At 40.2% G+C, this 15,543-nt stretch overlaps 1 protein-coding gene across 1 annotated transcript; it reads right to left on the bottom strand.

The window, feature by feature from the left end:
- Positions 1-4: 4 nt before the first annotated feature.
- Positions 5-15,027, bottom strand: LOC101159742 (sodium- and chloride-dependent creatine transporter 1). The gene is made up of 14 exons (XM_004070492.3): positions 14,590-15,027; positions 11,426-11,722; positions 6,808-6,939; positions 6,370-6,703; positions 6,090-6,222; positions 5,205-5,339; positions 4,984-5,087; positions 2,904-3,028; positions 2,705-2,817; positions 1,845-1,985; positions 1,480-1,582; positions 1,294-1,394; positions 1,044-1,214; positions 5-920 (listed from the first exon to the last, which is right to left on the bottom strand). The coding sequence occupies exons 1-14, from the start codon at positions 14,618-14,620 to the stop codon at positions 792-794; spliced, it is 2,049 nt and encodes a 682-aa protein (XP_004070540.1). The 5' UTR covers positions 14,621-15,027; the 3' UTR covers positions 5-791.
- Between the last annotated feature and the right edge of the window lie 516 nt (positions 15,028-15,543).

Genomic DNA, 15,543 nt, shown 5'->3' with positions numbered 1-15,543 from the left:
ATTGCACCCTTCAACATCTGGTTATTTATTGCTTCTCTCTTCCTCCTCCCAGCCTCATGCTCGTTACATGGTTCAGTCAGATGTTTCCCGTCTTCCCTTAATGTGGAAATTATGTCATTTATTCAACAGCCCACAATACACAGAATACTTAAGTTAGTTCATAATACAGAGCTGGAAGTGGCAATGTAATGACTTGCGATAGTATTTGTTGTTTTTTACAAATGGAAGCTTTTCATTTTTCACACCTAAACCAGAGAGGACAGGCGGCATTAGTTACAGCTCAGTGATAAAGTGTCACGTATCTGAAGGTACCACTGTCGTCACTCAACATGCTCTCAACGACACATGCAGACACACACGTAGACACACATACACACAACTGTGGACAAAAGGCAGTAGGTATGAGGTCTTTCTTTTTGGAAGTTCAAACATTATTCAAATGTCAAACGAGTTTCCATCTTTTCAGAAGAAAATGACCTGATGTTTGTGGCACTGATAAAGCTGCAGAAACGCCGACAAAAAGGTGCAAAAAGGTAAGATTTTGCAAATACTGCAAACATTTCACAGCCACAGAACAAGACGAGACCGAACAGCACGAAGGCAGCGGACAGTAAGCAGGCGAACACTCTGAGGTGGAAAAGCGTGAATGGCTGTGGTGCTGCAGGTGTGAGTTCTCCAAACTCTGGTCCATTTGTTCAGGGCTATTCCTGTTAAAAATGTTTGGGTTTTTCTAGAGTTCTACAAAGCCAGGATAGTGTGCATGCTTTTATTCTATGAATAAGCTAAGCCTATTAGATCACACTTTCAAAAAGGAGCGTATTCTTGGTTCCTGCAGGGGGCAGCAGTTTGGCTTCAGTTTCTGGGGCCAGGTACTCCAGGTGATGTCTGCCCCAGACTGGAGTGGTTAGGTGTTGCCACCGCTGCAGAGACAAAGACACATACATGTGATTCCTCTCTAATGAATAATAATCAAACCAGTTAGGCAGTAAAACGTAGTTTATGGGAAGGCAGGTGTGTAATATTTTAAAACCAGCACAACTGACCTCCCGCAGAGAACCTTTGCATCGCAGCAGTTTGTAGAGAACAGTAACAGGAATACAGAGCATAGAGGACAGAGCCAGCGCCCAGCCAACTGCTTCACCCCACAAAGGGTAGGTGTACACTGCATTGTAGGTTAGAGGCTTGTAGTTCACCACATGGAATAGGAACACTGCCTAAATTAACCAAAAAAATTCCTATTAGTCTTTTAGCCTGTGGCAAAGCTTACAGAAGAGCATTAAAAGTGGAACGTACCACACAGACAGAAGGCGTGATGTAGGACCAGCACCACTTCATGTAGGGCAGGGGCTGATAGCCGATCATACGAGCCACGTCGTCCATGAAACGGTCTGCGCCTGGACGCATAAAGACGCCGTGGATGAGCATTGAATTATACAGCACGCCAAATTGATTGCAGTGTCGCTATGAAGTAAAGCTCACCATAGACCCATGCGATGACAACACACTCCCAGAAGGCCTGCCACAGTAGGGTGATGCCACTGGCAGAGTAGTAGTCAAACAGCTGAAATACATACATCCCTCCCTGAGAAAACAGAGAAAAAATGACAAAAATAAAAAAAAACGTGAGCCGTCAGCTTTAACAACATCCTGTTAATACTTTATGTGTGACCTGTTTTCAGCCGCAAATCAGCTCATGCTTTCATTCTAGGTCATTTCTGACATATGTCTATTTCTAACAATTGCTGTACTAATTAAAATGTGAACATTTTACACAAAAATATAATTTTCATTAAATTTGCGGCAGCCTTCTTTAAACAGAAAAGAAAAGCATCTTCATTTTTTACCTCTGTTACCATGGACATGTCAATGAGGAAGCAGATGATGCAGCAGATAGCAGCAACAACCTCACGTCTTATGTTGCTCAGGGCAGATTTGGGAGGTAACATGTCCATGATTCCTGTTATTAAACCTTCCACCCCTACAAACTGAACAAAAAAGAGGAAAATAAGCAACATATAGAGGTAACTTAACACGTCACATTCAGAAAATGCAAAACAAACTGTGTGCAGTTTGGATCTTTAGAAATATTGAATAAGGAAGAATACTTGTTGTTGAACTTGAAAATCAACTGGAAACTGATAAATTCATCTTTTCAATATTTACTTGTTTAAGTAACTTAACTTTTTTTCTGTCTCTACTTATGAGCATGGCATAATTTGACCTTTCAGTATTAATTATAGAACTGTTTTTGGATTATTAAAATGGAATTGGTGAAATATTTTTGGACAATGGCAGGAAAAAGAAGGAAAAAAGACAGTTGGAGTGGAAACAAGAGAGAGTTTCAGAGAGCAGGAGTAAATGAATGGATGTGAAAGTAGAATGAGGGTCATTGTGTGAATCAGACAGACGGTCTTTGACCAACCCTTGGGCTGCTCAACAGTAGCTGTAGGCAGCGGCTCAAAAAATCAACAGGCAGAGTGCAAAGAAACACAACCCTTAAAACTAGATGTGACGTTTTTGTCACACTTGTGTCGGAAAAGATCAGACAAATATCAAACAGAAAAACAACAACAAAGGAAAACATTTTGGCCATGTGTACAATAAAGATGACAAATGGATATAGGACCATAAGATGCTGAAAGTATGTGTTTGATTGGCACATGTTCCTTCTAAACTACAATCTTTAGCAATAATTGAACTTTACCTGGCTGTCTAGGCCTAAGATGAGCAACATGAAGAAGAACAATGCTGCCCACACTGGTGCCAGAGGCATCAGAGTCACGGCCTTAGGGTAGGCGATGAAGGCCAGGCCTGGACCTGCACAGCAAAACGTTGAGAGATTCTCTCTTGTTATAAAAGCCACTGGCATGAATCGTGGGTGGTAAACCGTTGATGACTCGTACCACTTTCAGCCACCTTGCTGATGTCCACTCCTTGTTCTGCAGCCATGAATCCCAGCACAGAAAACACCACAAAGCCGGCAAAAAAACTGGTTCCACTGTTTATAAGAGCCAGCACGAACGCATCCCTGCAGAGACACAAGCACAGAGAGCATGGAGAAAGGATAACAGAAGGAAAAACATATACCGAAGGACTCTTGTAACATGAGCATCATGTAAAGTGCACAGGCACAGGAGATGGGCTAGGATGGGAAACCGGGGATCAATACTAATCTCTGAAAGCTGCAGCTGTCTGTGTGGTCGACACACACAAAGAAAGGAGTATGCTGCACACATCCACCATCCACTCAACATGCACTACATAGTTTCTGTTTAATGTTGTTTCTGGGGAAACTTGGCATTTAACATGATGGAAAAACATATATTGAACTGCTGCCAGTAAAACAGAGAGCAGTGTTTTGGGCATATCAGTAAACTCCATAGATAAATGTAGCTTAACCTTGATCCACCGTTTGGGTTCAGAAAAGCTATGTGATTGCTACCATTCCTGCATAAAAAAACGACATGTTGTCTGAATGTATTAGTGAGGAATGCCAGTATGTTTAGACAAGTTTAGTTGGCAACACGGTTTAAGACTCCAGGCCGCCTTTAGGAATGTATAAACAGTGGTCGCATTGGTTATTTTAGCACTTTAACGTGGCTGTAATCATGAGTAACCTCCTTTCACTAAAAGTGTCAAACAGACACGGTCTGTCTAAATCTGCTCTCACAGGAATGTGTCTGTATGTGGAAACTCAAAACAGGAATTAAAAACAGAGCCGGATATTAAATAAAAAAAAAGCCCCAAATCTTATCAAAACATAAATAAGTAAATAACAAATATAATAACAGCTGACACTGTTTGTGGATAAACATTTAAATGCTGTTGAGCACAACTTGAATAGAAAACGAAAGTAAAACACATGGCTTCTTTTAATAAATCCTAAAACGATGAAAAAAACAAAAACCCAAACTCCAACTGTAAGATAATGGACTAACATTAGAGAAAAAAATGCAGTTCGACTATAGGGGTTTGACAATAAAGACTCAGACTTCATCCTTTCATTAAATAAAACCTTGTTTTGGATGCAGGCATATATTTAAGTCTAAAGTAATATTACTTTGTGGTTATGTCCTTCATGAGGTTTTATTCCAAATAACCAGACAATCTAAAGCAAAGCATCGACTTGCAGGTTACTGCATTCAGATGTAGAAGAGCAAAGTTCTCTGAAGACATCTCAAAAGCAAATAAAGTGACTCTTTTCACAGGAAAAGGAAGTTTTACTGTCTCATATCAACACTGCCACTAAAGAAGGCAGACTGTGCTATAAAAGGCTTTCAAATGTTTATCCAAATGTAGTCCTCTAACTCCTAGAAAAACATTCACGAAACACATGATGACTCATAAAGTGTTTGTGGAAGGATTGTCATCTGATGATGGCTCCAGAACTAAAACTTGTAAAGTTGCGTTTGACGAAAGCATAAAAGTGTATAACATTGCGCTTTGGATGAGCAGCGTGAACAGGAACACACGTGATGCAGGCTAATCTATACCAGAATTCGTGCAGTCGCTGAGTTCAACATAAATTCCGATATACACCAGAGCATTTATGGGAAGAATGTGTGGCCATCTGTGCAAAAGCTTAAATGAGCATAAAGTGGGTCATGCAGCAGAACTTGATCTCAGGCTCGCCAATAAATGCATTACAGAATAAATCAAAGTATTGCTCAGTCTTAGACTAAGTCTCAGACTTCCAGTCCAGACTGGAAGGTGATGAAATCAATGTGTTGGGACATGAAGCACACCACTGTAAATAAAGTGACTCTCGACGATGCTCTTCTGTTAGGAACAAAAGTTCTGTGAAGCACCCAAACATGTGTTGGCATGTGAAGTACATCCTACTACAATCAAAAGAAGCTGCTCTCTATATTCACTTGTCCTTAAATCTATGGCCATATGCAGCAGGATTCACTGGAGCTGGGACTTTGTATTGATGTTGACCTCTTTGCACCATGTTTGATTCAGTGCTGCAAATAAACTCACTGGTAACAGTTGTTATGGAAGCGGTTGTAGCTGCCCAGAGCAGTGAGGGCACCAAGTCCGATGGCATAGGAGAAGAAAATCTGAGTGCCAGCATCAATCCACACCTAACAGGAAGAAAAACAAAACTATTTCACAACCTACTTAAGACAAATCTCAAAGGATTCCCCAGAATGCAGTGTTTATGTGCGTCAACATTCAAAATGTTGGTGTAAAAGTTAAACCTGTGCTTCTCCAAGTTTGGACCAGTTTGGTTTTAGGTAGTAAACGATGCCATCCAAAGCTCCAGGCAGAGTGACTCCGTGGGCCAGGAGAACCACCAAAACCACGTAAGGAAACAGAGCTGTGAAGTACACGACCTACGGACAAATGAAAGATAGAAAGTCAAGTACATCTCTAAAAAATGTGGCTAAAATCTGGAATGTTTCCTGGGATGGAAAGAAGCATATATGCTATTAGGTAAAGGAAGGAAACGATAAGTAAAACTCCTTTTCTTTCCTGCAAATAGCTTTAATCATAGTTGTCATAATGACAGGAGTTTTTCCAATTCAAGTTTTGTCAGTATAGTAACAAGAATTACTTTCTACTTGTTTGGAACTACAGTGAACAGGAGGGAGAAAAGCTCGTTTTTTAAGTTTGTAATCAGCTTATAGCTGGCTGGGTTCAATCTACTTTTCTACTTTTTCTCTGAGCTTTAACTGTTCAAGAGACACAAGAACAAAAACAGCCATAATTCTGTATTACTAAATCACTCCTTTTTTGGGGGGTGGGGGGTGATATGTATAGTTGTTATCTACTTCTATACTTGGATCTACTGGTCATCGTATATGGAGTATTACTTAGTCAAATATTTCAGGCAGAAATTCTTTAACTAAAAAAAACAAACAGTGGTTTTACTGTCTAAGTCGCTTGAGTCCAAAAGCTGATTTACTAAAGCTGATTTGTAGTCGGAGGTGAAATGCTGCAAATATGTCAACGTTTGCACAAGCAATGAAAAAGTATCTGCCTCACCCTCACACAGCAAAATGCACTAACAACTATACATGCTAATCTGCATTACATAAACTTATCTCTGGGTTTTAAAACAGCGCAACAAGAAAAACACATACCTTCCCCGTTGATTTAACTCCTTTCCACATGCAGAAGTAAACCATGACCCAGGTGACTATGAGACAAAGTACCAGCTCATAGCTTATAACACCAGGCTCATGCAGTCCTCCAGACAGGCGAAGCACTTTACGCCTAGATGGAAACCAAACAGATGTGTTGATTAGAAATTAAAACCTGAACATATTCAATAGTAAGCTACATTTCAAAAATAAAAACCTTGAGTTAGATGAAAGTGTTAATGGGAAGGTAGGAAAATGCACAACACAAAGGGTAACATACTCCCAGAACTCGATCACTGGGGAACGCATGCCGTCAGCCTCCATGCAGCTGCCATTGAGGAGGTGCTGGGAAGAGGACTGGTTCAGCACAGACATGGCAGACAGAACATTAGAGTGGGTGGCAGCAGATGACGCAGAGGTCTCAGCAGAGCTGTGGTTGTGGCAGGCGCGCCGGAAGTCTTGTGTGCAGTTAGGGGTGTTCCAGGGGTGTCCACAGGTGGCCCAGGGCAGTGGGCTGGTGAAAGAGTGGAAGAGAAAGTAGAGGCCCCACACTAGGATCATGATGTAGTAAGTGTTACAGAAGAACACTATCACCATTGAGGCCAGGCCCAGACCTGACAGAGAGAGGGACTTGTGTGAAATTCAAGCGCAAGCTGTTGTTCTAAGTCAGACATCTTCTCCAGACTACTACCACTCCCTGAGATGGAGGGATGGTTACCTTTAAAGAGAGGTGCAATGTTCCAGGCAGAGACCCCTCCCTGCTTCATGAACTGGCCCAGCGCGATCTCCAGGAAGAAGACCGGGATGCCTCCGATGAACACGATCAGCAGGTAAGGGATCAGGAATACCCCTACAACATCCAAAATCACATCCGTTATCTCACATCGCAGCATGTTTGGTTAATTAAAAGCATGAATCAAAAAAGAGGGAGGCTTCGCTAACTATGAGATAACTTTCAGTTAGGAGAAATAAATAATTTCCATGAAGTTATTACAGACATGCATAAAAAACATTAGAAAAATGTAACAATTATAATATTCAATTTAATTCAATTTTATATGTATAGCCCAAAATCACAACAACAGTCGTCTCGAGAGGCTTTGTTGGATGAATGTAGGGTAAAACATAAAATCAAAAGGAATACATACAATTCAATGGAAAAATTCTAAACTGAACTAACTAAAATAAACTGGACATCTCTGCCCTTAGACCCTCCTAAGCAGTAAGGAAAGACTCCTAAAAAAAACGGTTAGACATGTTTTAACTTTCTCCAATAAAAAAATCTAATATATGTAAATGCTTTTGCAATGAGTACTTATGTGGACTAAATAAATAGACCTACAAGTGACCATGCATAGACCTACATGTGCTTTTTACACTTTATTCAACATATAGGGTCAATCAAGAAAAGGCGGATCAAAAACAGAGAAAATAATAAATTCCAAGGTGAAACAAAGGCACGGTGCAAGGTCAGGAATGAGACTAAATTCCTGTTGGGCGGTAACTCTGTCTTCCTTTTTATAAGTGTGTGGACATTCTGTAAAAGCTGTCAAATGAGTATTAGATGAAAGGAAACGGAAGGTTTAGAAATGCCAGACAAGAGAGATTTTTGGCTCATTTCAATATTTTGTAAATCTTTCTGTAGGTCTTATTTGATATATTTTCCCTTTGGGATCTTTGTGCAGATGAATAAACTCCTTAAAAAATGCATTTACACCCAACATTTCCACTTCCAAAGCGATCTGCAAAGGACCGAGTGATGAGTGATGGCACTACGGTGCGCAGTAGGGAGTGAGTCACATGACTGGCTGTGACGCAAAGCAGAAAGGGGCGAGAGAGAAAAAAAAAAGGAGGGAAAGACGGATACATTTCAAGTAGAGGGAGAAAACTGGGACAATGCAGCTGTAGAGGAGATCAGGCAAATAAACGTGACAATGCTGAGCCATTGATCAGCTGCAACGCAGCTTGATAAATTCACTTCTTAATCAGCTTGTCATTCTTTATGTCGGCAGAGAGCTGTTGCCATATAAGGAAGCATTTCTCAGAGTGTGTGCATGAAAAAGGAAAAGGGGTGGGAAAGCAGGACAGACGGCAAAATAAAAGAGAAAGAAGAGCAAAGAGATAGGATGAAAAGCGTGTGCTAACATCTACTTTCATTTAAGTCCTCCTATAACTGTATTATAAACCTAAAAGAGTGGGGTTTTTTTTCCCTAAAAGTGGACAATCCTGCAGATGAGTTCCAGATAAACTGATAAGATTCGTAGGAAATAGTATTCACACATCTTAAGCGGAGGAGTTTGTTTCAGTAACAAGCAGGTGTCACCAAGCTCTTATCTGATGGCTGCGCTGTTACAAGGTGTACCGTGGGTTGGTCAAGGGCATAAATGCTGCAGCGTGGAAGTACGTGCTGACGCTGAGGAGAGGAAGGGACGGGCACAGTCACAGGACGGTCGTTGTGCGACATACCCAAATGCCTCCTTATCAGGACGGCGGGGGGGGGGGAGTGCACCTCTGTGCGTCTCATGAGTGCTGGCAAGCACACAGGGGGTGGACTATGTGAGTCAGGCCCATTGTTATTTGATACTAGAAGGTGGGTATCGGAGCGCTGATCACAAGACGCATACACGAGGGAAAGGGAGGGCCAGATTAAAACACATATCCACAAAGATATTCTGTTTGATTTGGACTGAACATGTCCTTACAAAGTGAAAAGAGGGTGGAGCTGTGATAAAAACAACATATCAAGGATAAAAGCTGAAGCAAGGTGGGGTTATTAATGGACAAGTTGACCTAGACCGCACAAGGAGACGTGATACAAGTCAAATCTTGTATGCCCTGAGAACGAAAGGAAAGTTACAGGGCAACTTATCCTCCTGAGCCCATCTGTGAGGCAAAGAGCAACTGCATTCAATAAAGAGAACCATGTGAGGAGGTAGAACTTTTGAGAAACATTCACAGTCGTCCATGTGTGGCTTTAGATGCATTTAGCTCTTAAAGACCTTTTAAAAGCAAAAACGACCAGCTTTACATACTAGCCCAAGGAAACCACCAGTCTAGAACACTTTGGCCAAATGAAAATGCGCCAACATGCATGGTGGTGTATTTTCACATGGCTACATGCATGTACTTCAAATAGATGAGTGCAGCTCCAACTCTTTTTACTTTCATTTCTTTCTGAGAATTTGACTGCTAATCAGTATTTCCAATATGACTTGATTTCCTTTGCGATTTCAGTAGCAAACAGCAGATCTTCACCTCGTCTATGTGAAGACTAAACCTGCTTGCTAACAGACACCAGACATCCGTTTGGCGTGGCATCAAAGTGAAGTCACCTGCACTCTGAAATCTGTCCCCTCTTAAAGCTGTTAAAGCAGCAGATAACAGACCAGGTGACCCAAAAGATTACATAACCACCACTACATTCGGCTACATATGCTGTTCATTTGCATCATTATGTTTGCAGATGACGCCCATGTTACTACAAAAGTTGAATGCATGAAGTGAATAGGACTGCTGACCAGAACACTCACATTTCTTGTCTGTTAGTACACTTTACTGTCAAATGTAGCAAAACTCATTTTGTGACACAAGGTCTACTATCTATAAAGAACTTGGACTGAACTCTAGACTTTGACTTTACAATTTGAGTGGCTTTATTTATATTTTGCAGCTCTACAGTTGCTGGGTCGCTTCAGAAGATAGTCATATCCTCTGATCTAAGCTTCAGTCATCAGAAGAAGGGCTCATTTTCACTTCTATAATACTTCGAGACAAAGGAGTTTAGAAGTTGTTGTCCTTGGAAAACTGACCCAAATCTTGACATTTCTACTCCTGTGTTTGTTTTTGCTGCAATGTTTAGGGTTGTTTGTGCCAAACATGAAGCTGAGCATCTCCATGGAGGTTTCGTCTGTCTAAAGGAGATTGTTTCTAAAGTCTTGTGGTTTGTTTCGGATAAAGTTTTGTGAACCCCAGTTGTGCTTTTGTGCTCTTTTCTATACAGAGGAGGCTTTCTGCAGGCAGTTCTTCTTATTAAGCCTCACTTGTTCATTCTTCCACTAATCTTGCAGCCAGAAGTTCAGTGAGGCCTGTAGGGTCTGAGATGATTAGAAAGCAACAATTACTTCACTAAGGCCATTGCCAAATTCTAGTTTTCTCTTGGCATTGAGTTAACAGACAACTGAATGCTGCAGCTTAACTACAGTAAATAACAGTGACACAATGTGAAGAGGTTCTATGCTTTTACTTTTTTACTCTCTTATAGAAGGGACCAATTTAATCAGATGATTTTTATCACAAGAAAAACAACAGAATACAATTTTGGGCACTTTTTCTTGTCCAGTTTAGCTTCAAAACATGTCTGGTACATATAGTTGTGCACATTTTGGATTAATATGAATTGGTGACATAAATGTTGGCTGAACATGTTAAAAAGGGCATTAACTGCACAGGTAGGTGGATGCTCATGAGGAAAACGCAGGCGGCAGTGACTCTAGCAACTCTAAGCAACTCTTCTGCAAGACCTGCATTTTCCATACACCAACTAGATGATCAGGAGGTCTGCAAAGTATGATGATCCAAACAATAATACATAATTTATGACATCTGTTTTTGATATTTGGATAACAATTTCTCACAAAAATTGAACGGCATACTACAATAAAGCAGAATATTTGGTGACGCACACAAAAGCTAAATTGACCAATTCTTAAAAATTGAAAATTAAAGTAGAAGTTCAGCAGAAAGAATTATTAATTTTGTTAAAGGGCTATTTTAAGAAAAAGTAAAAGAGACTAGGCTTTTATGGGAGTTATTTTTATTATGTCTCAAATTCACAAATGATCCAAAACATTTATGAGGTTTGTAATTTTGGCTGCTTCTTGAATAGAGTAATTTTGTGGAAGCCACATTTGCAACCAAGGCAAGGGTAAATAATTTATTCTAATAAATTCTGGTTATTATTCTGGTTTCAAATGGCTGTTTGTTTTTGTTTTTTATTTAGAAGGGCAAAAGAACACATTTTAAATCAATTGTCTGATATGCTTAAAATTCAAGGTGACAAGACAAGCAACATTATCATTGCCTAAGAATAAATAGTATATCTGGCAATTGTGTGTTTGTGCTGCTGCTGCATTTTATCATCATCTTATTTATCACAAGCTGCAAGGCCAACATGGAGGAAAAAACTACTTTAAAAGACAAGAAAGTTTATGAAATGACAAAAATGAAGTCTAGCTGGAGTTTTTCTTTTAAATCAGGCTTGTATAACAATGCATTCACACCAACTGTCACTAAAAAAAGAAAAAACAACAAAGCTACAAAGTGGGGTTTGATCTCACCTCCTCCGTTCTTATAGCAAAGGTAAGGAAACCGCCACACGTTGCCCAGGCCAACAGCAAAGCCCACACAAGACATGATGAAGTCCATTTGTCGGGTCCAGGTTACTCTCTCTGCTGGCCCAGAAACTGCGACTCCAGTTGCAGCTGCGGCCTCATCCTGCGTGTGCGGTGGACCGGTACCACCCGCCTCAACGCACCCTGTGCCCACACCGGGTACAGGCACCAGGGGACAAGCAGCCCCACTGCCCTCTTCCTCGAACAGGGCCCCCGCCTCCAGCTGTGAGAGGCTGATTTCACCTGTACAATAACAGAAAGGTCACATTTGAAAGAAAGGGTCAGAAAACTGCTTTATATGGTAAAACTGAACATCTGCATTTGATTATTGATCCACTGATTAATTCTAACAACTGCATCTTCCAGTTAGGAGTCATGGGGACCTGCAGGAACCCAGCTGACTTCATGGTAGAGGTAGATCACTCTGGACAAGTCACAGAGCCCCCCACATAGGCAAACAACCCCAAGTAATCAATTCTGACAACAGAATTTAATTCATCCTGTCGCTTCAACCTAAACAGCACAAAAAAGCACCAGCAGGGATTTAGCCATTCTTACCTACGCATCACTACTAAAAAAAACTGTTTTGTGAAACATTGTGTGTGTGTGTGTGTACACCAGTGTTTTGTCAACCAGTGTGCCGCTGCACACTAGTTTGCCGTGGGAGATGGTCAGGTGTGCCGTGGGAAATTGCCCATTTTCACTGATCTAAAAACATTTCCCATCTCCAGGATATCAGCTCTGTGTTTAAACAGGCCCTGATAAAACACTGAGTAGTTAGGAATATGAAAGATCATAAAATACTTTTTTCTTTGTGTTTATTTTATTTATTTATATTAAAGACATTTTGATAAGAATGACGGTACCGTGATTTAGCTGCATCTTCAGCTCTGTTTTCGGAAAGGTCCCGCCCCTTTAACTCTCTCCACCAATCATTCTTGGAAGCTTAATCATACGTCATCAGTCTGACCAATCAGGAGTGGTTAAAGTCTTCACTTCCTTGTTCCGATTCTGCTAATTAAGTTTCTCAGTTCCAACAAAAATACCAGCTAAAGCTTGTCTTTAGTGGTGTAGCTTTCTGTGGGATCCGTGTCAGACCGTGGAACAAGTGAACAAAACAATGAAGCTCACAGAACCGAGTCTGTCTGCCGTCTGCAGCAGTTTTCATACTACATCTCCCATGATGCATAGGTTAAAGTGACAGCGTATCAGCGTAAAATGAGTCTTCCCTGTAAAACATCTTGAAACCACAACGAACACACATCAAACAGTTTTTAAATCTGCTTGATGAAATCAGAGGTCAACAGTTCAGTTCTCCTTTAAGGTTTGTGATTTTTAATAACAGCCAAACATCTTAGAGTTTGGTCCAAGTCATCTTTCTAACTGAAACACTTTTTGTGGGATATTTAGGGTGGGGTTTTCTAATTATGTTTCAGTTTGTTGTTACCTTCTAATCCGGCTCCTTGTCTCCTTTTTTTTTTTCCTTACAGTTAATTTTCTCTCCCACCTGTCATTGTAATGGGTACACCTGTGTTCACTTATGTCATCAGTCCACCTGTATATAGTCCGTGTGTTTCCTCCACTCATTGCGGGATCGTTTTGTGTTGCTTCTCGAGTTTCATGAGTATTCTAGCCTTGGTTTACATTCAGTTTAAGTGCTGAATTAAAGACTTTTGTTTCTGCATTCCTGTATCTTGCGTTTGTGTCCGCTACTGGATCCTGACACTTTTCTAATAAGGTCTGAATTATTTCATATGTTAAACTTAAGACGTAATAACATTTAAGAAACAGGATTAAGGTGAAGTGGCCAACAGACATAATTAAACTAAATTCAAACAATTTAATCATCTAAAAAGGAAATAAAACATTTTTGTTAAAGTTTTCAAAGACTTAATCTTTGATTAAGACAAGAGAAAAACTAATAAAACTTCAACATGTTCACTTTTGTTTTTTTGTTAGGTTACATAAAATTGCATGTTAATAAACTGGAGAAAAAAAGCTACTACCAGGGTAAAATTGCAAATAATTTAGTTGAAAATTATTACTGAAAACTAGCTTAACGTTTATTACATCTTTTAGAAAAAACAGCTGCAATTTCCAGCTTTTTCTGCCACAATTATCACAAAGATGCATGTGAGACTGCGGAGGGACTGTACGTCAATACAGACTATGAGTTTCTCCTTTTTTAATTTTTGGATGCTGGTGTGCTACAGGATTTTTGTCAAGGATTAAGTGTGCCTTGGCTCAAAGGTTCAAAACACTGGTGTACACAATGTCCTTGATCCGAGTTAAAACAAAATCAGGCGCCTTGTTTTTTTAATCATTGAAGACCTATCAACAGAAAAAGCTACAGCATACTAAATAAATCAATATTAATGTTTTGTTTTGTGTTTCAAAATGACCCACTTGTTTGTGTTGTCAAACACCATCCCACCTGATTCTGCCCTCCATGTTCGTTCCCCGTCATCATCTCATGATTTGTGGGCTGCAGCACAGATCTCCAATGCAGGTGTGTATCAATTTGCAGTGTTGTTCACAAAGTTTGGTTTTCTCTATTACAGATTAATGAAGAAATCTGCACAAAAAACCTGAAATGAAACCAGCATCCTGCTACTTTTACCAGCAGCTTTCAATGATATTAGTCTATTTTTTTTTTTTTTTAAGATAAGACAGCAAAGCAGGTGAATCCAAATCACAGCAGAGAAATGATTTGGGATTAGGGATACATTGATTATCCAGCAAGAAACAATTTCTCTCAAATATCTGAAAAAACTATCAGTCAGAACTAAATAAGCAGGTGCAAGTGTTACGCAATGGGATAAAACCTGGAAAGCCTAATAAATGAGAATACAGAAACAGGGGATTTATTTTGATCATAAATGTGTTGTTCTGCATTAGCTACATAAGCTTTAGTTTATTTCTGTGTTGTTGTTTTTTTTGCTCCCTCTGTAATATCTGATAGTACATGCACAATTTAATATTAATAAAGGTTTTTAGCGGGTTTACGGCAACTGCTGTGAAGTCTGTGTAAATAATGTAAACTGTCGTAAATAAGTGATTTAGCTAACAATTAAATACATAAAAGTAATTTCTGAATAAATTCCACTCACCTCTTCTGTCCTCTTCCAACTCGGGTGACATTTTGTTGTGTGACAGCACAAAAACTTGTTATGATTTACAGAGAAAGTTGCCTTTTGGTGTGTCTTAAGAAGGCCTGACTAAAAAAAAAAAAAAAAAAAAAAAAAAAAAAGGTGGTGTGGGGGGCAGCCGGTAGACAGGCTAGAGATGCAGCCACAACATGCAAGGTTCTTTTCTCTGATGTTTTGTTTCTTTCGAGTTTGTTGTTTCTTCTTTAAAAATATTATAAACTCAGTTTATATTTTTTTTAAATAAAAATCACAGGTTGGAATTCGTCAGCTCAGCCAAAGAGACGGAAAATGCCACAAAAGCGCCGCGGTCGATTCAGCCGTTGACAGAGGGGGATTCAAAAGCAGTCGACGAAGCACTTGAATGTAAGCCTGAAGAATCTCATGGATAACAGTTAAATGAAAATGATGCTAAGCTTTAAAGAAAAAAAGATGATTTTCTGAGGGTTCGATTCAAAGGCTCTGTCAGAAGTCCATGGTCCTGCGAGGAACACAACACGCTTCGACGGTCGACGTACGTAGTCCTCTCTGAACAACCGCCCGCTCTGTCGCCAACGCTCCCCCCGCCTTCTTCTGCCGCCGTGCGATCTGATTGGCTGAGAGTGGCTCAGTGTGGTGCACACAGCATCAGCAACATCACTCACTGAGAGTGAGAAGTCACAATGGTGGGTTTATGACTGCGTGTGCGCTCTTGACCTGAAGTAATTGCAGTTAGATGAGATGTCTGGTGACGGCTGATGGTTGCTTTGTTTATCTGTCCAGGCGCCAGAGAAGTTTGCGGGGACGCCGGTGAAAGAAGCACTCTCATTCTTAATCGAGGACAAAATGCGACAAATGTGGGAATGCAAAGCTCACAAATAGTCTAAACACTGATAGTTAGATGTCTTTTTTGGCGATGATATTGGTTCAAATTGTTAA

This window comes from Oryzias latipes, chromosome 7, assembly GCF_002234675.1.
Source record: "Oryzias latipes chromosome 7, ASM223467v1".
NCBI lineage: Eukaryota > Metazoa > Chordata > Actinopteri > Beloniformes > Adrianichthyidae > Oryzias > Oryzias latipes.
Note: the sequence above shows the minus strand (reverse complement) of the source record. Positions and strands in the feature narration are given on the sequence as shown.